This window comes from Lissotriton vulgaris, chromosome 4_1, assembly GCF_964263255.1.
Source record: "Lissotriton vulgaris chromosome 4_1, aLisVul1.2, whole genome shotgun sequence".
In the NCBI taxonomy this organism is placed as follows: Eukaryota; Metazoa; Chordata; class Amphibia; order Caudata; family Salamandridae; genus Lissotriton; species Lissotriton vulgaris.
The window spans coordinates 2078417630-2078442826 of NC_141691.1; the positions used below are offsets into that span (position 1 = coordinate 2078417630).

The 25197-nt window shown below is 45.1% G+C and overlaps 1 protein-coding gene across 1 annotated transcript in view; it reads right to left on the bottom strand.

Moving 5' to 3' along the window:
• GRINA (glutamate ionotropic receptor NMDA type subunit associated protein 1) overlaps positions 1-25197 on the bottom strand; it is a 225988-nt gene that overhangs the window by 46682 nt on the left and 154109 nt on the right. Inside the window, exons 3-5 of the mRNA XM_086966531.1 lie at positions 12676-12803; positions 8269-8469; positions 6606-6734 (exon numbers count right to left, since the gene is read on the bottom strand). Coding sequence (XP_086822657.1) covers positions 6606-6734; positions 8269-8469; positions 12676-12803 — 458 coding nt within the window. The remainder of the gene's footprint in view (positions 1-6605; positions 6735-8268; positions 8470-12675; positions 12804-25197) is intronic.

The following is a 25197-nucleotide window of genomic DNA, read 5'->3' on the forward strand; positions in this document are numbered from 1 at the left end:
CTCTAAAGTGAGCACTTGTTTTCACTAACTCATTGCAAAGAGGTAATTGCCACTAGGAATGCCATTTTTCGTAAAAGGTATTGAAGTGGACAGAACAGTAATGTAAGGACTCAAAGGGAGCAACAGGAGTCTAGTTAGTATGACGTGGAGATTCCACACAGGAGCAGGTGGTGATCCTGGAGGTATTCCCCTTTTCAGACCTTTCATGAAAGCTTTGACAACAGGTATTTTAAAGAGTGAACAGTGTACTCGGTTTTGTAGATACACATCAATGACTGCAAGGTAAAGATTTACGATGTGTAAGCTAGACCTGACCTCTGCAGATGCAGGAGGTAGCAAAAAAGATTTTGTTTAGTAGGATTAATAGGGTCAATGTCTTGAGCTGTACAGTAACATACACATCTTATGCTGCATTACAAGTTCAGGGGAATCCTGCTTCTTTAAGAATGTCCATATATTCTGACAGCAGATTTAGGTACCCATACTCTAAGACGTCAGGCGCCAGATAGCTAGATTGAGATGTTTTGAATCTGGGTGTCTGATTGTCCTGTGGTTTGCTGTGTGAAGGTGCTGCTGGTTGGGGAGCCTCTTGTGAAGGACCACCAACAACTCAAGAAAGGTGGTGTACCATAGTTGTCATGCCCATGTGGAAGCCACTAGAATTAGAGTGCCAGAGGTTTGCCTGGGCTTCCTCATCACATATGGTAGTAGTGGGAGAGGTGAAAAAGCATAGGCCAATATCCCTGACCAATCCATCCATTGTGCATTGACTAGCGACTGTGGGTGATGATATCTGGAGGCGAGGCGCTGGCATTTTGCGTTTTCAGATCTTCATTTGGTGTTCCCCAAATTTGGATGTACTGCTGAAGGACTTGTGGGTGGAGTTACCACTCATGAACTTGTTGCTGCGATCTGCTTAGGTGGTCCACAAGGTTGTTGACTACTCCAAGAGATATTGCCAGGAGTTGAATGTGGTGTCGTAATGCTCATATCCATATGTTCTCTACTAACTGAGACAGCAGTAGGGAATAAGTACCTGCCTGTTTTTGTATGTTATTAATCTCTATCATATTGTCCGTTTTTATAAGGATTACCTTGTGGTGAATATCTGATAGGAAGGCCTTGAGCGCCAGCTGAATTGCAATGAGCTCTTGAAAATCGGTGTTATGAGTTCTTTGTTGAGTGTCCATACTTCTTGAACTGTCATTTTTAACATGTGTGACCCTCAAACCTTGAGTGAAACATCTTTTGTAATGGTCCCTCACAGGAGTGGCCATAAAAGCCCTTCGCTGCAGCAGATTGTTGCTGTTCCACCATTGCAGTGCACGATGAAGTGTGGACTGAACCATCACTAGATCCTCCAGACTGCCCTCCGCTTGTGACACAAAGTACTCCAGTAGGGGGCACACGTGCAGTCTTGGGAATACAAAGGCTATGCAAGAGCCATCATACCTAGGAGACGCATTACCTTCCTGATAGGCAGATGGCGATGTGGCGGAAAAAGGCCAGGACAGTTAGTTCTGGAAATGGAGAACTCTCTGTGGATTGGGCTAGGCTTTGGTTGTGATAGTGTTGAGAAGAGACCCCAAGTAGGGTTGGACCTGGAGTGGATCCAGATGTGACTTCATCACATTTATTGACAAGCTCAATCTGTGGAGCAGGGAGTTGGTGGCTTGTGTCTCCTGTACAAATTTGACTCTGTCTAGACTCTTTATCAGCCAATCTTCTCTTCGCAGGTGAGCCCCTACTATTGCTAGACATTTTGTTAAATCCCTTGGCGCTGTTGACACTCTGAAGGGCAATACCTTGAATTTATAATGGCGACCACTTACCGCGAACCTTAGGTACTTGCAGTGAGCTGGGTGGAGGGGAATGTGAAAATATGCATCTTGGAGGTCGAGGGCTGTCAAGAACTCACCTTCCTGCAAACATGGTTTACATCCTGAAGGGTCACCATATAAAAAACCTAGGTCCAGAATGGGTCACAATGTCCTGTATTTCTTTGGGATTAGGAAGTACAGGGAATAAACTTCTCTGCTCTGACATTTTTCTAGAACTGTTTTTGGAACTGCTTTGATGGACCTTTTGGCAACACAGGCCTTTAGTTCTTCCTTCAGAGGAAGAAAGTGTTGTGCATTGAGGATGTATTTGTGTGTATGTTGGGGTTGGTAGTTCTAGACAGTAATTGTGCTGTACTATTGATAGTACCCACTTGTCGGATGTGATGTCAGGTATTTGAGGTTGAACTGAGAGCACCTCCAAATTGGGGTCCGTTCCATCAACCCTTCCAGAATATTCTCTGCTCCTGACATAAGGCGCCAAGTGGTCGTTGAGTCGGTTCTTCGAAGCCTTGTCACCGACGCCTTGGTCGCATTCCGAGATTAAGTATCAACAATGACATTATCTTCTCAGAGTAAAGAAGGCCCCAAGAACTGGCGTTAAGAGTGAGCTTCAATGTGCACATCCAAACCCGATGCTGGAGAAAAGCATTCTGGAAATGGAGCAATTGACCATGTGCATTATCTCGAAGAGGAGTCGCCACTGGATCTTGTGAATCAAAACACTTCTTTGAAGATAAAACAAGTTGTAAAAGTACGAGCCCACTAATAGACAGCAGGAGTGTGCACAGAATGTGTATCTACAGCCACATATGCCATGAATAGGAAGTTACATCCATAGTAGTTGTTTATTAAACACAAGCCTCAAATATTCAAACTCCTCCTCAGTGTGCCGTGCCTTTTTTGCTGTTTAACATTGGTTTCACACTTATCAGTGCAATAATCAGTTCTTGTTTCGACTACCGCAATGCATTCTATTGAAGCCCTCACCCTGCAAAATGCACACAACTCATTACCTCAGCCAAAGCCAGAACTAAACCAACACCATCGATGAAGCTGGCAACAGAAGCAGAATGCTCTTCATGGTAATCAGTGCATCAACTCCCTGCCTGACCCACTCCAATCCCACACTCCATAGATAAGTCATAAACCTTTCTTTCATAAACAAAGTACAGAAAAACCAAAGGCACAGACAATAGGAAGCCTGCAACCCACACACTCCCGCTTCCATGTAGCACCTTCCAAAGGTCCTCATTCAAACCCCTGCCTATCACAGACGGCATTAGCATCCTCCACTCTCTCAAAGCTGCCTACAATCAAGAAGATGCTGTACCTTTGTCATTCATCAGATTCCTCTCTGGAGAACCCAGCTCCTTCCTACTCATCATCGCCAAGGCCTCGCTTATTCAAGGAATCCCCCCAGAAGCTCAAGACAGACCAGATCCTCCCACTAGACCATGATGCCCTCGCCAACTACTGGCTCATTGCTCACCCACTATTCATTTATAGGATCACTGAAACAATGATCTATGCACAACTCTATTATCGTATCATTGCCAATGATCTCCTAAATAATGATTCATTTGGTTTCAAAGCACGGAAAGCTGCTTAACAAACTGGAGTGAATGCCCTCCTGACACAAATAAAGAGGACCCCTGCCTCCTTATATTTGCTGGACCAGTCAGCTGCCATCAACACCATCGACCGTAACACCCTCATCCACACACTCAAATCATAAATGGGATTCACTCCACTGTTTCTTCTCCTACCGATTCAATTTTATCAGTTTGCTCACATGTTGGTCCAGGACCCAGAAACCCCATATCACCTGCAGAGTCCTCCAGGGCTCCATTTTGTTCTGTCACCATCATCTTCTCTACACTGAGCACCTTGGGATGATACTTGCCGTTAACTGTGTCAAGATTTACCAACATTTAAACGACACACAAGTGTACTTCAAAGTCTCCTACTCTCCAGACATCAAAAGCCTCAAACATTGCTTGCAGCTCATCCAGATCTGGATGTCCAGCCCCTACCCTGCCTCAACCACACAAAACGAAACAAGAATAATTGCGTGGAACAAGAACTTTCACCCAGCACCAATTCACTTGGATTCACTCTTAACACAGATCCTCACGCTCAAGAAACAAATGACCAGGAAAACAAAGAAGCCTGGTGCCAGCTCTCGCTGCTGAAGAAAGTGAAACCCCATTCCAAGAACATGACTGAAGGGATGTTCTAGCCTCATACTCTTGCATGGGGAGGGTGGCAATGTACTGTTCAATGGCCTTCCAGAGTCCACACTGACCCCCCCCCCCCCCACCCCCTACCCCCTTAGCAGAATCATACTAGTTTCATTCGGGGCCTCAAGAAAAAATGATCTCAACACCACCACCCTGCTGGAGCATCACTGACTCCCCTTGCTGGGCCTGCACAATCTTCAGGAATAGCAAAAACTGAGACACTAGACAGCCATTGGCTGAACACTTCATCACCACCAACATACCCGCAGGTTTCCAATTCTATGGGACTGACCACGTACCCAAATGTCAAGGTGGTAGCAACCAGTAAGTCATATGACGCCAATGCAAGAGTCTGTGAATCATGCGACTAAACTCTATGGAAATGACATTAACAAATAAGAAGAATCCCACCACTGGCTCTAATCGAGAGCGCGACAATTATTGTATCTCGATTGATTTTTGATGTTCATAAAAAATAGAGTAAATGTTATTATAGCCTTGGGTTTATGCAAGGGTATTTTATTAACAACAGCGTCAAATAAGAAGGAAAATCCCACCCCTTACTAGGGTAACAGAATCAACTATTACAGTGCCTTGGTCAACCATTGCGAACCTTAAAATATGAATGATCCCTATTCAACTTGTAAATGTCAAATTTGCACAATGACTCATTAATGTTTATAAGTTCCATGTATTTACTGCTCAATTAATATTTTTATTATTAATGATCCTCGACTGACCTAGATTATACATTAGACCTACATTCATGATATTAGTTGATCTCACATTCTATATTTTATAGAACACATCTAATTAAACGTTCAGAGCAACTCAATATTATTTCCCCACATCCTCTCCATACCAACTTAATACTCAAACCATTTTGTATTAATTATATTTATCACACTTCTACTTAATTTGCCCTCCCGGTCCCACTTTCTCTCTCCCGCCCTCTCTGATCTGATAGATGTGGTTCAGCTACAAAAACAGATTATCACCACGTCTTTTCGTTTTGTCTTGGTTTACTGCTTTGACAAAACAATATCTCTCGGCATGTCTCCCGCATTCCAATATGGCTGTATGTTACTCAATGACTGACATTAAACTTACAGTAGTACATTTGAGCTCTTTAAAGGTTATGCTAAATCGGTTTTTATATATTATAGTACATGTCTTTACCACCCCAGATCCACAAGTTTGATCAAAGGTGTCCAATCACAATTTTCCTGCGTTTAAAAAACTACCAATTGGACCGCTTCATGCCTCTCCCCAACCCCAACAAATTAATTGATGGCACATGGCCACAATAACATTTTCCCCATCAGTCCCCACTCTAAGCAATCCCTGTATCTTCCATCATGGCAGCTTTCCTAGTCCAATATGGCTGCGCTGTTACTACATGAGCAACAGAAACTTCACAATAGCGTCTTCCTTCAAAAATGTAGTAATGGAAGTACTCACCGAACCACGTGGAACTTAATGATCTTTTGCAGTTCTAACTCTTTCAGCCCCCTTAACCTCAGCTCTGAATAGGCTGCAATGCAATAATGTCCACTCCAAGATGGCTGCCTCCATGGCTCCATTTCCTCACATGGCGTGGTACACACTTCACCAATTACATAAGGAACGGTCTTTTCCATTGGAGCAGGCACATCCAAAGTCTGGACCTCTTACTGATTCCAGGATCGCAGTGACTTTCTAACCAGCAGTGGCACCTCACCACAGGATTGCCCAACCAGAGTGCGACTCTGGACTTACAGAAATTGCTGGTAAGTCCTTAAGGCCTCCACCTCTCATCTCCCGCCATCCTCCTTTTCTTGAGTAATCCCTACGGTCCTTGAAATCAACAAGCCAAGGGGGGAATTGGGGACCCCCATTCAATTAAGGTTTTAAACTGTTTCAAACTTTATAATGGCGTGCAATAACCCAAACCCTTCTTTCTTGACACAATCTTCACATCTAGCTGCATTATCTAAACGTCATCTTGAACAGCACCCTTGCCGCAGACTCTCCATCCACGATGGCTCGTCTCACACCTGTAGCCAGGACAGCGTCAGACAGGACATGTAGCATAATGGAATAAAACAGCTGACTTTCTCCATCTATTCAAGGTCTGGAATAACATCCCATATCCGTCTGAACTGCCCAACCCTGCTTCAAGTTAGGAAAGAGCCAAAGAGAAACTTTGTATATGGTGCAGAATTTGGGCCTTATTGAGATTTCGGCACACTGGTTACTCGGTCACAATGGTGGCTCATATAAATATAAATCCCATTATATCCTATATGATTTAGGTTTCAGCAGAGGTGTATCCGTTGTGACGGAGTAACCCATCCGCCAAAGTCTAAATCTAACCCATAGCCTCGCTCCGTGCGCAGCTACCCTTCTCATCACTTGAGGACTATCTTATTTGGATTGTGTAGAGTCTTTCGCTACCTTTTGGCTATGTTCACGCTATGGCAACACCACAAGTATTTTGGTACCCACACTGTCCAAACACGCCAATCCCATTCCACGCACGTACCTGTAAAGAGAAGATGACGACGGTGAAGCAGACAACGGCCGTGATCCCTACAGACATGATGACGATGTCCGTGTCGTAGAAGCTGGCAATCATGCCGACCATGTAGGACAAGCTGAGCGTCAAGACGGACTGGGGAGAGAGGACAGCGGATGAGAACAGGGGTTACCAGGACTCACACAGCAATGCCATCCCTCGTGCTCTACAGCCTGACCCTCATAATACAAGTACAGAACCAGGCTTCACTGGGGACAGAGTAGAAGCAGGAGCAAGTGGGTGAGGCCAGGAACGACTCACGCACTGACCCCTCCGCCGCGCCGCCCACCTGGACGTGAATCCCTGATACAGGCAGATAGTCAGGCCACACTGGGGACAAAGGAGCAGAGGAGGAGAGTAGACACACACATCTAGTATCTAACAATACAGCTGATAAGGAGGCCACACTGGGGACAAAGGAGCAGAGGAGGAGAGTAGACACACACATCTAGTATCTAACAATACAAGCTGATAAGGAGGCCACATTGTGAACTAGGAAGTAGCAGGCAAAACAGAAGCTACCGGACAGACTCACACATTGACACCGTCTATCACACTTCCCATCTAGGGCCAGATGTACGGAACAAATTTACATTTCTTAACAGACCAAATAAATCGCTATTTCCGGCAGTTAAGAAAAGTAAAATTGTCATGGGGTGTGTACAAAGCCCTACACGTGGTGGCAAAATGCAATTTCTACCCAATAGAAATCGCATTCTGCGATACCTAAATTGGAAAATCGCAAATAGAGATTTCCGGTTTGTGATTCCCGAAGCTCATGTACAAATCATTTCCTAAATGCGAAATGGGCATTTAGGAAATGCAATTACCATCGACTCAAAGTCGATGGTAACTATGAGCAATTTAAAAACGCACCCCAACATGATTTTTTTTAAAGAGCCATGAAGCTCACACATGCTTGTAGGGCTTGTGTGAACTTTACAAGTCCAACATGTATTTGGGGTGCATCAAGGGGGGGGCCTTAAGTCTAAGGCACCCTTGATGTTGCATTTCCTAATTTGCCATTTTAGGAAATGCAAAACTATTAGCACCTATGGGCCATTAAGTACATAGGAACGAATGGTTTAGCATTGCCTAAATAGTGATTTCCTAATAGCAATTCCTATTCTGTACAAAATCACTATTAGAAAATTGTAATTGTTGTGCACACCAATTTGCGATTCGCTAATAGTAATTGGTACGGAATCTCTATTCAAGAGTCGCTAATTTTCGTACATCTGGTCCCTAGTTCTCCAATATTGTACATGTAGAATCAGGCCACAGTAGGGGCAGACGAGCAGCAGTGAGAATAGAGGGGGCCGGGACTGACTGACACACGGACTTCCCCCTCTTTAAACTATACATCTTTCCTCTAGACCTCACAGTGTATGCCTGTCCAAGCATGTATAGCACAGAAGATCCAATCAGCCTGTCCTTTACAGGCATGGACAGACATGTGGACTACCAAAGCAGAAGCTAGCATGCAGTGCTCCAGCATGTTTCTTCCTCATGACGTGCGGTCATAGGGAAGAACAGCCTTCATGCATCTCTAGAGTCTCTGCTTAGGTTGCAGCCAGTATGAGGGGGCTGAAGATTTGTCATTGTGAGGGTGCAGGATTCTGCTTCTTACCAGAGCCACAAGATTCCATGGGTGCTTGCGCCGGAATTCCCCGCAGCAGCTTAGGGTGATCAGCGAGACGAAGAAAATTGCGTAGGAAACGTAGTAAGTCCAGCGGTTGCGACGAACATAAACCTTCACGCCCTCCACAAAGGTGAAAATGCAGACAAAAGAGAAGGTGACCAGCAGCTGGACAGTGAGAACCAGGAAGACCTACAGAGGGTGGAGGAAATCCAACACAAAGGTAAGCAGGCATGTGTAGCTCCCAGATACACGTGCACCAGTCTAAATCTCTTGGACACCCTCTTGTGCCGCCATTAAAAAGCTAAACCTCACAAGCTCATCCTTCGTACAACAAATACACTTAAAACCAAATCACCTCCCACACAGAGCACCATCTCTGTCCTTCAACCATACCTCCACACCATTCACATCTCCCTCTTCAAGCCTTCAAAGTGCTACCCACTATTGAGTCTGTTTGTCCTACAAGTGTAACACCCCCAATCACATTCACAATCCTACAAGAATATCAGAACTATATTTTATAAATGTTCTGTCCGATGCACCACCACCCAGCCTGCAGGTCCAGCTTGACCAGTTAGCAGCCTACACTGTGATCAGCGAACCACCAGGCATCATCACAGAAGCCAAGCCGGGCACTTCAGCCTCATGACCAGGTCCAAAGCCCAAGTAAGATCTAGATCGGAGGTCTTCGGTGCACATGTTCAGAGATGCTAGATATTACGAGTTCCATGCTCGCGTGCGTGATGCTCTTGGGGTGACCTCAACATGCAGTTATTCATTGAGGAGTAATAGTGGTTCATAGAACTCTTATTAACCAACAAAGGCAGTACATTTTTATTGTGGTGCAGTTCAAGCATTTAATTCGTGTGATCATCAAAAAGAAGAGTTCTCTTCATCCCGCACATGGTTCGCCCGTTGAAATAAATCCAAAGGGGCTTTGTGAAGGCAAAGGTTTTGCTTGAGGTCTCGATGTAATAAACTGTAAAGTGTCCTCTTGACATGAGATGGAGTCCCCGGTAGCTTGTCTCCTTTCTGGTGAAGAATTGGCTTGGTAGTTTAGTCTGCCCTGTTTCCATGATGCACTGGGCCAGGGACAGACTGATTTGCATATAGCCAGGTTTTGAGCTGGGATGGTGCAGTGAGATAAATAACGGTGATGGATCAAGCCCTGATCTTTGGACTGGGTAAGAGTGGTCTGCTTAATTCAGACACTCTGTTCATCACCACCCCCTTTTCTGAATCGTTTTTGGCCACTATAGGTGTAGCAGGGTATACTCAGACATGAGTCCCTTTCTCACTGCACCATCAGGATTCAAGCAAGCCGGGCCGAAGAAGGCTGAAATGCCAGAAACCGGTCCCCGGTAGCTTGTCTCCTTTCTGGTGAAGAATTGGCTTGGTAGTTTAGTCTGCCCCGTTTCCATTATGCACTGGGCCAGGGACAGACTGATTTGCATATAGCCAGGTTCTGAGCTGGGATGGTGCAGTGAGATAAATAACGGTGATGGATCAAGCCCTGATCTTTGGACTGGGTAAGAGTGGCCTGCTTAATTCAGACACTCTGTTCATCACCACCCCCTTTTCTGAATCGTTTTTGGCCACTATAGGTGTGGCAGGGTATACTCAGACATGAGTCCCTTGCTCACTGCACCATCAGGATTCAAGCAAGCCGGGCCGACGACGGCTGAAATGCCAGAAACCGGTCCCCGGTAGCTTGTCTCCTTTCTGGTGAAGAATTGGCTTGGTAGTTTAGTCTGCCCTGTTTCCATGATGCACTGGGCCAGGGACAGACTGATTTGCATATAGCCAGGTTCTGAGCTGGGATGGTGCAGTGAGATAAATAACGGTGATGGATCAAGCCCTAATCTTTGGACTGGGTAAGAGTGGTCTGCTTAATTCAGACACTCTGTTCATCACCACCCCCTTTTCTGAATCCTTCTCCAGTAGGCGGCACCTTGCAGTCTATATTGAGTCAGGGCTGATCTGCACCATCAATAAAACATACTCCGTGATTACAGAGAGAGCGCTACAATCCACCACTACCCCTTCATAGGGCTAAGGCCTGGCCATGGGGGAGAAAGGCAGCTGGTGTCACTAGAATACCACCATCTATCTAGCTCTTTGAACTCCGGTTGAATCAAGAGTCTGAATAAGTGACAGCTGGCAGAGACAGTGATGGGCAAGAACTGACCAAGCAGCCATGCCGGAGCTGGGACGCTGGGCGAGTGGGAGCGTCAGTGCTCTAAGACTCGAATCCACATCCTTGGGGGTGGCTCTCTGAAGTCAGAAAAAGGGAAATAGTTAGTGCTCAAGGAGAGACGCTGGTGACAGTCCTACACATCCCTTGCCTTATTTTTCTAATTTCATCAGGGAAGAAATTGTTTTGGTTCTCATATAGTTGGGGAACTGGGAATCCTGGAATTTCAATGAGCAGAAACTGAAGAGATGACAAGTTCACAGGGTCCTTTTGGTCTACCTTTGGCTGCAGCTGCAGAGTCTGACCAGTAGACACTTCACTTCACTGAGGGCCAATGTAGAAGCTCTTATCAAGCCCTAATGGCTGCTTATGATTTTTTTCCCACTGTGACTCCCCCCTGTGGTTGGCCTGCTTCAAGTATGTAAGATTGAATTCGCTCCACCTATTAATACTCTACTTTGATTGCCAGTAAAAATGAAGATTATGCTGGCACAAAGTATATGCTACAGGGATCTTCGCAATTAGGTAAAACAGTTTTTAAGAGGGTAAGAGGGTCTGCACTGACCCATCCTGCTGCTGTGAGACTGCTTGGCAGTGGGCGTGTTCATCGCAGATGAGTGGGCATGGGTGGTACTTCCAGGTAACAATCAATCCAAGAGTGGCCAAATGAACGAAAAAGGTTGATGAAGCCATATTTGAGTTTTCTGAGAAGAGAGTATCCAAAGGATGGCCCTTGCAGTGAGTAGAAGTGTGCACTAGTTGGTGGAAGCCCACCTCTAATAATGATAAAAAGGAAGATGGCGCATTTGCCATCGGTCCCAAGATTAATATCTTCAACAACTGAGACAGATGCGTATCTCACATCAAAGTCTCCAATCACCTAAGGGAGATCCAGTAGGCTGGACATGTATCTACCAGGCGGACAAGATGGAATATTTGGGAGCCAGAGGCATTTCCTGACTCTTAGAGTATCAGAAAGTAGCATCTGTGAGATGGACAGTGTGCAGTCACAAATATCAGCAATGCCCACGCTTATACGTTCTCTCTTGGTGAAGAATGCGATACATCCATAGAAGAAGTTTGGAGAACAGGCCATGACTGTTTATGACCCAGAGTATGTAAAAGAATATTAGGGGCTTTACACTCTGAGGAAGAAATATCAAGGAATACCATGACTATTGTGCAAGCCTAACATGTTGAGGCCAGTCCATCCTCAACAAAAAGTTCTGAATGGTACCAGAGGCTGGCGCAAGGAGAACCATACAACAAGCGACCAGGCCTTGGAAGCAGTCCTTCGCTGCACACCTGTTTGACTCTACAACAGCTAAGGACAGGGACGTGCACAGCTGGTGCCATGCAAGAGTGTGTGATGGCGGTCAGAAGTGCCTGCTGGCACTGGTCCACCACAGTGCGGACGGTCCAGTTCTGTTGGTGTTGGGTGGCAGTCCGTAGGCAATTGTAAGGAAGTGGAGAAGTGTGGCTCACTGATTAGAGCGGCAGTCCCTGATGCAGAGGTCTGGCCCGGGACCAGGGTTCAATTCTTGCCTCGGCTGATCTTGGGCTCAAAATATCCTCGGACCCGATTTCTCGCCTCTGTGCCTAGTCTAAGCATGGGTCCCACGCTGCAACTCAGGGCAATAGCTTGCTTAGTCTCCACAACGGCCCCCTACAGCGCTAGGGATGCCTGGTTGCACCCTGGGGATGCACAGGAGTGGACATTTCACTGGGAAAAACCAAGAGGGGGTTCCCTAGCGGTACGAGTACAGCGCCAGGACACTCTGGAGTATCAGTGCGCTTTACAAGTACGTCTACATTTACATTTACATTAACTTTTTCCAAAAGGGTTTTGTATGATGAGTCCATGATCACACATTTGTGGCAGATTGACTGGTATTGTAACATGCTTCAGGCCTCGGCACAAATATCAGTGTCTACCATCACATTCTGTACCAACACCACGCACTATCCCACTGTTTAATAAATCTTCCCTCTGCCCTACAAATGCACCACCACCCTACACCTCATACTCTGTCCCAGGGGCTCAACACCTCTACCTCACAATCATGGAACTCACCATGACAGATTCTGTGCTACAAATGTGCCACAAACCACTCGGTTCCACAGGCGAAGCACCAATGTCTCATCATCCACACTTTACATGACCCTGCGCCGCTGTACATCACAAGTCCTACTGTTCTCACCTTGCGGATAAAAGCCCGGCGAATTTGTTTGTCATCCCAGTGATTTGTGGGGAACTCTTGGTTGTCGCAGTACGAGGGCGGCCCATCCTCATGGTAACCACCACCATGGACTGGAGAGTCGAAATCCGCTATAGGAAAGAAAAAGACACCTCAATTCAGTGCACGTCGCAGCAGCACTCCCTCAGGGGTGTGGGTAGAGTGCAATGATGTCACACCTAAAGAAAGATTTACCACATGTACCCATCATGTAGAATGGTACAGATATAAAGTCATATCACCTAAGTTCAAAACAGATTAAATATCTGCACTCCTGGCTACTGCAATTAGTTTCTTTTCTTACAGAGAAAAACATAACCGCATAACAAACAATAAACATACATGAACATGTTACATACTTGTAATAGTAGTTTTGCTGCATCATTCCGTGTCAGATTTACATGCCACACATTTCGTTATCAAGGGGTAATAATCGCTTAGAGGATTAGGTTACTTATCCTGTAAGCATCTGTTCTTGGGCTGTAGTACTGTAGATTCACATGCTTTGCATGAGTCCATCATCTAATGTTGGGCTTGGATGCTTACAAGTTAGTTTTGCTCCAAGAAGTTTTCTTCAAGTCACAAAGGCTTTGTGACTCCTCCTCTTGGGCATATTGCTGCGCATGGTCATCAACGCTATCTTCAGATTGTTTTGCAGTTGGTAGGTGAGAATGTAAAGAATGCTGTGTATGTAAACATTGAGATGGCCATGTGTTAGTATGAGATAAAGTATATGAAATGCAACCTACACAAAAATTTGGGGAGGAGGGATGGCACATGTGAATCTACAGCAGTACATGCCAAGAACAGATGCTTACAGGGTAAGAAACATAATCCGTTCAAGGCATGTGTGCTGTAGATACACATGCTTTGCATAGACTGTAAAGCAGTCCCTCATTCCAGGTAATGGTTAACCTGTGGGAGCTGCAGTTTGAAAAAGAGTCTTAAGTACTCCCGGACCAACATTGGCTTATTGGCGTGCAAAGACATCTAAACTATGTTTTTGTGAAGGTGTGTGGCGTGGACCATGTTGCTGCTTTGCAAATATCAGCAATAGGAATGTTTCCTAAAAAAAGCCATCTAAGCTCCAATTTTCCTAGTGGAGTGGCCTTTAGATGTAACAGGTAAAAGTCGTTTAGCCTTTGCCTAACATCTGTATGCATTTAATTATCCATCTTGAAATGCCCGATTTAGAAATTGCTTTCCCTAAATGAGAAGGTGCAAAGGCAACAAACAGTTGTTTTGTTTTCCTTAACCCTTTCGCTGCGGCGGCTATTCCGCCGCAGCGCTAACAGGGCGGGGCGGCCGCATGCTGGTGACCGAACCGCTCGGTCACCAGCCGTGGTTGAGCTGTGCTCATGACGGAGCGGTTCCGTCATGGCCCGCCCCGCTCAATAGAACGCGCCACGCAGGCGCGGCGGCCGGGCCATGACGGAACCGCTCCGTCATCAGCACAGCCCAACCATAGCTGATGACGGAGCGGTTCAGTCATCAGCAGGGGAGGGGTTAATGATTTAGTCTAGTGAATGTGATACATTAATGCCCTTTTTATATCTAAAGTGTGTAATGCCCTTTCTGCAGCTGTGTCCGGTTGTGGTGTGGTAAATAGTAATTTACCGTCAGAATTTCTATGCGGTAAAGTTCAATAAAAATAACTCAGTCGAAAATAAAGAGAGACAAAGTCCGTGGCAGCTGAGTTTCAAAGTGGGTTTTATTCCATAAAATGGAATGGTTCGAACCAGGATATCATGTTCCTTTCACCATAAAGGATCAGGAAGGGATAGAGCATACTTTATTGACAGAACACAACTTTTATAGTTAATGCACAGAATGGTGATCAATACAGAAGGCGTAACAGCTGAGAGAAACGAGATAAGAACACATGTGCGTAACAATACGTAATCAGAAGGCGTGCACTAGGGCGTACACAGAGGCGTGTGCTAGAAACGTCACATGAAGGTGTCACAAGTGGGTGGATACCTAGTGGAATCTTGCAGTGTCAGCAGAAATCTGTGGCAAGGATGCGCGCGCAGCAGCATGACGTGTGACTGACGTGAGGCTGGAGGGTGCAGGGGGCTTGACATTTAGCCCTAGAGGGGAGAGACAGAAGTCTGGCATGTCAGATCAACTCGTTCCTAAATCATATCTGATATCTTGTGTTTGGGGAACTATATTATCTAGAAGGAAAGGTCTCTCGGGCAGAGGCTACTCTATACTGACTATTAATGCGTGCATATGTGACTACGTGTCTGCGTGTAATGCGAGGGGCCATGGGCCTACCATGGTAACAGAAGCAATGAATTACTTGCATGGAGACAGAGAGGCCGGGCCCTTTGCTCTGCAGCCGAGGAAATGTTTATCTATTCTGCTAGAGTGGAATGTGCTTTCGAGGAGCTGAACTCGGCTATACTGATAACTTGAAGGCAAAATACTGTCTTTGGCAGGCAAGCAGGCCGAGCCGGGCACCGCTCGCCGCGCAGGGAGTAGGACAGAGGTCAGGGAGGCATCCCACGCTGCAGCTTTCAGGAGGCAGAGAACAGAAAGGGCTCGATGGCAGAAATCAGGGCCTAGTTTTGCAGGGCTAGGGAAAACGTGAGAGTGCACCATAAAAAGACGTTGGCAAGGCATACTTAGGAACTGAATTATCGATCCATTCATGGTGGATCTGAAAGAGGACATGTTAACGTTGGACGCAAATGTATTTGCGTCTTCATAGCTGGCACAGGAGGGAAGTTACATGCACTTTAAGCTCGTACATGGAGACGGTGGGGTACACGTTAGGGAACATTTCTGACCATAAAATTTTATATTTCCTCAGTGGGGAACAAACACAGGTAAATCAATGGATTGATTAATATAAAAACTGTAAACTACTTTGGTAGGAATTTGGGTTCAGTTCTAAGCACTACCCTATACTTGTGTAGTTGAAAGAAAGGCTCTTCCAGGGTTAATGCCCAAATTTCACAGACTCTTCTACGAGAAGTAATCTCAATTAAAAAAGCAAGTTTCCATGAAAGATATTGCAACTAACAAGAATGTAATGGTACAAAAGGAGAACACATTAGTCTTGTTAGGACAATGTTTAAATTTACATGTTGGGACAGGTGGAAGTACAGCGGGAATAATTCTTGTAAGTCCCTCCATGCAAGCTTTTATAACAGGTATTTTAAACACGGACGTGTTGCCTACCCTCAAGATATGCGGCAATAGCTGCAAGATGTAATCTTATAGAAGTATGTGCTAATCCAGCAGTTTGTAAATGCAATAGGTATAAAATAAGTGTTAGTAACTTTGCTTGAAGAGGATTAACGTAAAATTTATGACAGAAAATAACAAAACCTTTCCATTTTGCTGCATAGCATTGCCTTGTAGTTGGCCTATGCACTTCTTTAAGAATGTTCATACAGTCTTGAGACAAATTTAAGTATCCAAACTCTAAGACTTCAGGAGCCAAATTGCAAGATTCATTTCTTTGGGATTGGGATGTCTTAATGTTCCACGTTTCTGTGTGAAAAGGTCTGGGTTAAGGTGAAGCTTCTTGTGTGGGACTATTGATAGTTTCATGAGTTTTGAGACCCACGGATGTTGAGCCCATGTGAGAGCTATTAGTCTCATGGTAAGCGAAGTTTGCAGGAGTTTCCCGACCACTAATGGAAGTAGTGGGAGAGGTGGAAAAGTGTATGCAAATATCCCTGACCAGTTCATCCATAGAGCACCGCCTTTGAACTGATGGTAATGATATCTGCTTACGAAGTGTGAGCATTTCGCGTTTTCTTTTGTTTCAAATCGGTCTATCTCTGGGAATCCCCATTTGCGAAAATATGGTTGAAAAACATTGAGGTGAATTTCCCACTCGTGGACTTGTTGTGATCTGCTCAAAAAGTCTGCAATCTGATTGCTTGGTACTGGGACAGGTTATGCTAATAGATGAATGTTGCCGTGTGTTGCTTACTTCTCTATTTTCTGAGCTAAGTGAGATAATTGGAGTGAATGTCCCCCACCCTATTTATCTAAATAATACATGGTTGTCATATTTTCTGTTCGAATGAGGACAACTTTGTGCTGCAGGTGAGTTAGGAAGGCTTTGATCGGTAGATGAACAGCTTGAAGCTCTGGGTGATTGATTTGGAGACTCTTGTGTTTGGAATCACATAGTCCCTGAATAGTAAGGTTGTGGAGATGTATTCTCCAACCTGTTAGGGATGCAACTGTTAATAGAGTTATTTATGGAAATGGGTCTTGAAACGGCCGCCCTTTGGATAGATTTTGTGGATTCCACCATTGCAGAGAGTGATACGTGTGGATGTTTACCAACACTAGATCGTGAATTTGACCCAGTGACTGGGTCATTGCTGGGAGAGACGTTGTAGAGGTCTCATGTTGAGTCTGACATGTGGGACTATGTAAATACAAGATGCCATCATGCCCAAAAGTCTGAGAAATATTTTGGCTAGAATGTGCGTTCCTGTTTGAAATTGTTGTATGAACATTATTATATTGCGTATTCTGTCTGTGCTTGGGGATGCTAACGCAAGATTTGTATTAAGAGTGGCCTGTAGAAACGCTTGAGCAGTAGCTGGCTGTAGATGAGATTTTTGTAGGTTTCCCGTGAACCCTAGTTGAGTTACTAAATCTAAGGTCTTTTGAGTGTTTTGTTTGTAAAGCGTGAATGTGTTTGCTTTGATTAGCCTGTCGTCTAGACAAGGGAAGACATGAATGTTTTCCCTGCCCAGATGTGCTGCCACAACAGCTAAGCACTTTGTGAATACTCTTGGTGCTGTAGTGATTCCAATGGAAAAAACTTTGAACTGATGACGATTTCCCTGAAATAGAAATCTGAGGTATTTTCTGTGTGCAGGATGAATTGGGATGTGAAAATAGGTGTTCTTTAGATCTAAGGTTGCCATGAAGTCTCCTTTTGTAACAAAGGAATGATCACTTGAAGAGTGACCATATGGAAGTGTTCTGATATTATGTAATAACTTAGTGGTCTGAGATCTAGAATGTGCCTGAGAGATCAATCTTTTTTGGGACTAAGGAAGTATAGTGAATACACTCCTGTTCCGTGAAATTGTGGTGAAACTAGTTCTATTGCTCCTTTTTGCAACAGGGCTGGTATTTCTTGTTACAGAAGGATTTGATGTTGTATGGATGGTTTGTGTTTGTAAGGTGGAATCTTTGGAGGAGTTATTTTGAGTTCCATATAATAACCATGTTGGATAATGTTGTAATTGACTTCCGGTTTGGAGAAATTGTTGAAGATGACCCCTAACTGGTGTTTGGTGTTGTGAGGGAAAGGTGAAGGAGAATTGTTTATTGTTAGAATTTGAGGAGTGTGTATTGTTTCCTCTGCCTCTTCCTTTAAAATGGTTACCTCTGTAAGTACCTCTTTAGGTTTTAGTTGTTGAGGTTTGTCCTGGAGTTTTATATTGTGAACCAGAGGTATCTGTGGAAGCTGTCCTTGCCCTTTGTTTGAAATTGGGCCTATGAAAGGAACCTCTATAGGCCTTTGTTTGTAGAGCTCCCATCGATTTGGCTATCTCTGTATCCTTTTTCATATTTTCAAGGACTGTGTCCCCTGTGGCCCAAAGAGATGTTCTTTGTCAAATGGGAGGTTCAATTTGGTCTGTTGTACCTCAGGTTTGAAACCAGACGCCCTTAACCATGCATGTCTTATTAGGACACTAGTATTTATACTCCTAGCAGCAGTGGCAGCTGCATCTAATGCACATTTAATAGAGTTGTTGGTGATAAGCTTGCCTTCATTAACAACCTCTTGACCTCTTTTTCTGTGCTCCTCAGGCAGATGTTGGAGAAGGCCTTTTATTTCGTCCCAGTGGGCCCTGTACCTAGCTAGAAATGCTTGGCTATTAGCTATATGTCAATGATTAGCTGCTTGTGCTGCAACTCTTTTGCCAGAGGCATCCATAAGTTTCGATTCTTTTTCTAGTGGTGTTGCTTCTCCAGTTGTTTGGGAGTTATCCCAATTCCTAGCATTGGACACCACTAAAGAGTCTGGGGTTAATTGACTTCTCATAAAAATGGGGTCTGGAGGTGATGGTTTGTACTTTTTATCAATGCGAGGAGTAACTATTCTTGCTTTGACTGGTTGTTTGAAAATGTCATCTGCATGAAGCGGCATACCGTTTAGAGGTGGTACGTACTGTGCCTCTCTTTGTGTATTAAACTTTAAAATAGAAAATCCTCCTCTATTGAGTCCTTATATAAAGGTACTTGATGAAGTGGCTGCTCGGGCTAGAAGATGCTGATAAGCAGATGCATCATCAGGTGGCGATGGACGGCTAGGATATAAATTAGGATCAGTGTCTACATGAGGGTCAATATTATAATACGTCCCAAGGATCCCCTCGTTGTGTGTCATCTGGGATGTCTTGTGTGAGAAGTTGGCCTGGTATATGATGCTCACTAGTTCTAGTGATCACCTTGTACCATGCCAAGCAACCCTTATGATGATTGGTTGTAAGTCAACCTGATAGACCAGCTATCCTAGAGGTAGCGTGGACAAAATAGTCTTAGACTAAACTCTGAAAGGCATGTGAAGCAAGCTGTTTTACCATACACAATCCCCTTGAATACCAAATGAAAAGGACACCACACAGATATATATTGAAAATATATATATATTTATTTACTACAAGTACCCCTTATACTCTTCATGAGCACAGAAGCAAATGCGTTAAAACAAAACACAGTTTAAATATACAAAAGTTGCACAATATGGATAAGCAATATGGGCCACCTAAACCATATACTAAAATAGTGGTATAATAACCACCGAGCTGGAAGGAAGTAGGCCTAGAGCCTTGGGAATCGCTGGAGCTGTTTCGGGACTAACAGTGTAGAAGTCGGGAAAGGCCCGCGGGACTCGGGTGCAGCGCTTAAAGTGCACGCATACAACAATGCAATGTCAATGGTGCGTAAAAGTTACAAAGTTAGTGTTTAAGGAACCTTCCGACTGACCTAGAAGGACACAACTTTAGACCTAGGCACTAGAGGTGAATACCAGTGTAGGAACTCCGGCGTTGCTGAGTTACCTCACCCACAGGAAGCGGGTGCACAGGTGCGAAATAGTGTCGGATTTCATCACGCAGGTCGATGGTGCCTGAAGATGAAGATGCTGCAGGCGGGTCGTTGAGAAGAGTTCCGGTGGATCTGAAGTGGTGAAGACCTGAAAGCAGAGGGGACAATGTTCAAAGTCACTAGCCAGTGACTACCGTGGAACCAGGATGGAACCAGGCGATGTCGGGTGCAAACAGTCGATGAGGTGCAGCTTGTCTCCGCAGCCACGTGGACACGAAGAGGTCGAGGACGTCCAGGAGTCGATCAAGAGCTGTCCCACGAAGGATCTAGCTGATGGCGGTGGCGGCAACTTCATTGGAGCAAACAGGCCTTGGCTAATGCAAGCCACGCAGGAAGTGAAGAAGGCTTATCACTCGGACCAGCAAGGTCAGAGCGGGTGCTCCTTTTCAGGGGAGCGAGGGCAAGTCTGGAGCAACCAGACCCGCAGTGTTGATTGTAGGTTTCGTCGCCAAGATGGCCGCTAGCCACGTGGCAAGTGGCCGGGATGGCGTGTCGAGTGGCAAAGTGCAAAAGGGCCCCACGCAGATCGTGGAGATGCTGGGGGGCTGATCTTCGGTGCAAATGCTGCTCGGTGGTGGGGCTTCTCAAACCCCAAAGCACAGCGTCGAGGGTGCCTCGGGTGCTGCGCCGTCAGCTTCTCGGGGGTCTTTCGAGATGGCCGGTCCCACGTCTCTCGGTGCCTCCACGGGTCTCTTCTTTTCAGGGACTGTGGAGCGGGCTCTGAGATGTCTGGGAGTCTGGGTCTCGTCGGGCTCTGGGCTCGGGCTCCGGCAGGAGGCGGCGGCAAAGCAGACGTCGAGATGCTGGATGGTGCCTGTGTTCACATGGTGGCCACTCCTAGGCCACAAGGGAGATACTCTTCAGTCTTCTGTGCAGCAGAATGTCAAAGTCCAGTCTTCTTCTTTGTTTCAAGTTGATTTCAGGATGATCTGAGGTGCTATGTCACTGCTCCCAATCTTATTCCCAATCTGAGGGGTGGATCACCTGCTAGGTCCCTCCTCTGGGTGGGACCAGGAAGGGGGGCGGTTACACCCCCTTTCCTTTGTCCAGCTCCGCGCCAGGACTGGGGCTGGAAAGCCCTAGCACCGGTTTGGACTGGCTTATGCACGGGGACACCTTGTGTGCCCCAGGTATGTCTGATTCTATTTAGCCCTGTCCTACCCAATACACAAAATCCTGTCTGGGGTGGTGCTCGCACCTCTCAAGGCAGGAAACCCTTTGTCCAAGCCTCCCTCGCTGGAAGGACTCTCAGCAGCAGGAGGTCAGACTTGTGTCTGTGGTGGCAGCATCCATTTTGTGATGCTGAGGCTCGAGTTTAACTTTAACCGGGGTTCAGATTATGTACATATCGTGTCCCTCTAGAAGGGTGGAATGCTATCCCCGTCGACAGAACTGTCGAGGGGATAGTATTCCAAATCGTATGACACCTTACTCGACATGTTTTGATAAAGCCAAACCAAAGTTAGCATATAACCGCGAGGATTATAATGCACTTAAGAGTATATGGTATGGCAGTATCCCGGAACAGCTAAGGAAGTGGTTCCAGACAGCTGCAGACAGGCTCAGCTCATGCTAGAGCACCATCTCACATGAAACCACACACTCTGCCTCCAGGATTGCAGAGGCCTTCCATAGGAGTGGCTTATAGGTTACCATGTGTCCAGTTAGGTTAGATATAGGTATACTAAATCTAATAAGAGGTGATTGACACAACTGGCTGATCACTCAGCTGGGGTAATTTGGTGTAAATATGGAGGCTAGGCCAGGGGTGGCACAATACATGCTGCAGCCCCTGGTAGGCCTTGGATACACCTATGCCCTGGGTACCTGTAGTACTCTGTTACAGGGGCCTATAAGGTGAACCATTTCCAATTGTGTATGTACCTAAGGTACATGGAGTCCATTTTAAGAAGAGAGCAATTATCCTGGGGGCCTGAATAGCAGGATGTCAAAAACAAGCTAAACACCAGGCAAAAAGTTTGGGGGTATTATAGTCAGATATCCACCTTCCTACATCTTGATCCTCATCTATTGTTGACTGAGGCGACATATTACCAGCCTCAGACAACTGTGGGGAGGGAGATGGTGGGGTGGGTGGCGGAGGTGTCGATTGTGGTATAGGTGAAGGAATGCGAATTTGCAATGCACTAGTGGCAGCATCCTTTTTTTTCTTCTTTAGGGGTGAACAGGAACGCCCAATGCCTCCTCAAAACTCATGTGCTTCTTAAGAGTGTGTTGTTTTGGTGGCTGCACCATAATTTTCTTTGTTCCAGACTGAATTTGAAGTGTTTTTGTTTTGGATCGAGCTTTTGGTGAAATTGCTTGAGAATTGGCTCTGGTGTACATTTCAGACCGAAAACAAAGCATTTTGGTGGAGGAAGCTTTGTTTTTGCTGGAGGAAGGTTCAATTCCGAAAGAACAAGCCTTTTTTTCGGTGCTAAGACCGAAGAGTGAGATGTTTTGGTATCAGATGGAAGAGTTAGAGTGGCACCTGTTGGAGAACGAAATTTCAGAGCCAGAGGGCGAGGGTTCAGAGTCATGTTTCTGGTGCACACCATGGCTTCTGTGCAGTAAAAGCCTGTGAGCAGTTTTCTCAGTGGAGGCTGAGGCTTTTGATTTTGGAACGGCGGTACTCACAGTATGTTGTGTTTGTGCTGGCTGAAGAGTGGCCAAGTCCTCTTCTGATTGAGTCTCGGAATCAGAGTCATGTATGAAAAGGGATTCTTCTTGTGGTGCTGAAAACTCTTCCTCCTCTTGTTAACCGTAGATTTCAAGGAAATTGTCCATTTGCTTGCGCTGCACTTCTTGTCGTTTATCCCTTCAATCTCTAATAGTCTTTTTAGACCGAAAAGACTTACAGGCCTCACAGGTGCCCTATCAAGTGTTCGGGCGAGAGACATAAGTTGCAGACAGTATGTTGGTTGGTGTGAGGGTATTTGGAGTGGCAATTTGGACAGAACGGAGTGTGTTCCATTAGCAGGTCATTCTCTATCTCATTCGAAATGGAGAAGTATTGTCTGACCGGGTGTTGCCCTTAACCCAGAGAGACTAGTATTTTCCAGCCTGATGGAGACTCGAACCCGAGCGCAAGATAATATATCCAAGCCCGTCAGCGGAAAAAAACAATCCGAAGATGGCGTCTATGACCATGCGCAATATTCAAGAGGAAAAGTCACACAGCCTTATGACTCGAAGAAAACCTCTTGGAACAAAAACTTGTGATCAACACTAGATGGCGGACTTAGGCAAAGCATGTGTATCTACAGCACATATGCCTCGGACATGGTGTTTCTACTATGTTGGTCAGTCTCTACACTACCGCCATTCTGTGAAATCGAGACGGGACCCTTCGCTTCGTCATATCAGGACTGCCACTCACTATAACCAAGGAGAAAGACATACATTCATACCTAACTCTGCTCCTGGGGACATAGACATTTTGACCTTCCTCATTCTATCTGATTGTCCCCCACCCTCCCATCTTTTTTGGAAGACTGCCAATGTCCGAAAGGCCCAATCTCTTTTGGGCACTTTGACTCAAATCTCCAATATACTCCAGCTGGAGTACTTTGCGCAACCTGCTTTTGGTACTCCTTTGCAGGAGAGTTAAATAACTTATCAGCATACCAACACTACATTATCCAAATTGAAAACCGGCTCTCTCGCTTGCTTTTGCCACCTTCCATATCCAATGTCCAGTGCCCTGATGAAGGTGGCATAACAAATTCTGAGTTTCTCTTCACCGAAAAGTGCTTCGGCATAATTTTCTTGAGTACAATTGTTAAAAACCAACTATTGATGGCATTGATGCATGAGATGGCTATGTATTAAATTACATTGGTGCAGCGGTATACTGTATCCATTGTGTGAAATGTCAATTGATCTAGATTAGCATATATTTGGCAATAGAACTAACAATGTCAATATGGGATTCTAAGCATTGTTTTTAGTGAAAGGACTGGATGTATCTTTTTTAGAATGAATGTGTGTGATTGCTCTGGTGTATAAGTAGGATTTATAGTTTGGTGTAGTTTAATTGGGAGCCAAAGATAAAAACTAAGTTGATGTATAGTAGAAAATAAGTAATTAACCATGTTTTGAAGATTTCTTTTTCAGGATATTGACTTGAGTTACACCTAATTTAAAATGAGTGGAGAAGCTTCTTTCAATGCATTGTGACAGTCTCTACACTTTATCTTGCACCTCAAAATTCAATGTGTATACTTTCCTCCAAAAAATTGTTTATATATCATTTTACGCAGTTGCAGTTGCCAAAACAGTGCATATGTGTGCTCCTAGATAGAAGGAATACAAAATGTGAAGCAGGGACATAAAAAAGGAAGGAGCAGATTATATAATTGTTTGCCAGTGTGGGGTTAGATTAGAGGGAAATGGTTGATATCTAATATACTTATTGCGCCGATAAATCACTTTCTTCCGAAGTTGATCTGGAGCGTCTCGATCCTCATCCGAACCCGATGGCGGAAAAAAACAATCTAAGGATGGAGCCGATGCCCATGCGCACTACCAACCAAGGGAGGAGTCACCAAGATACAAAAGACTCTCCAAGAGAAAAACAAAGTGCAATCATCCGAGCCCAACACCAGATGGCGATCTATTCATAATGTACCATCTGCAGCCCATATGCCTCGAACACTTATTCTCCACAAGCTTAAGTTATTAAAAGCTATTAATTGACCTTCACTCACTTCTTTAAGCCGCTCTACTTACGGCTTGGGCTCATAACTGCGAGGAAGGCAATTAACAGCATTTAATGCAGTCTGAAGAAGGCATTAACAAATGTTTTCGCTATGAACAGTGGATTATAAGTCTTAATTAATGCTCACTTAAAACCCAATTGTAGCCCACTACAGGTGTGGTTACATATTCTCAATCACATATGGTATCTTTTATTAGAATTATAAAAAAAAAAAAAAACTCTAGTTTCTGCCAACTTACACTCATGTCAGAAATCTATGGGGGAGATCCTTCAGGAAAGTAGGAAGAGCCACCTTGATCTCTTGAAATCCATGAGACAGCAAGAAAAAGTGGTGTAGGGAATGGAGCCTGGAAGACTACGCAGTGCCAGCGGGGCACAGAAAGATTAGGTGAGACTTTCGGGTCAGATTAATCACATGATCAATCCAAGCACCGCTTAGTGGGAAGGGAGGGGCTTTCAGGTGAACTTAAGAAGTGGCTGTAGAGTTTGCCGGGTGGCTCACAACTCCTTAGTTGTAAGGTTCCTCAATCAATAGTTCGACCACTGCTTTCTCTTAAGTACACCTCCATTGTTTTACCTGTCTTTCCCCTTCCTGCAGTCCCTGCTGTGTTGGTGCTCACTTGCGTATTGTCCCAGTTAGGTTCTTTGTATGCATTATTCCATTT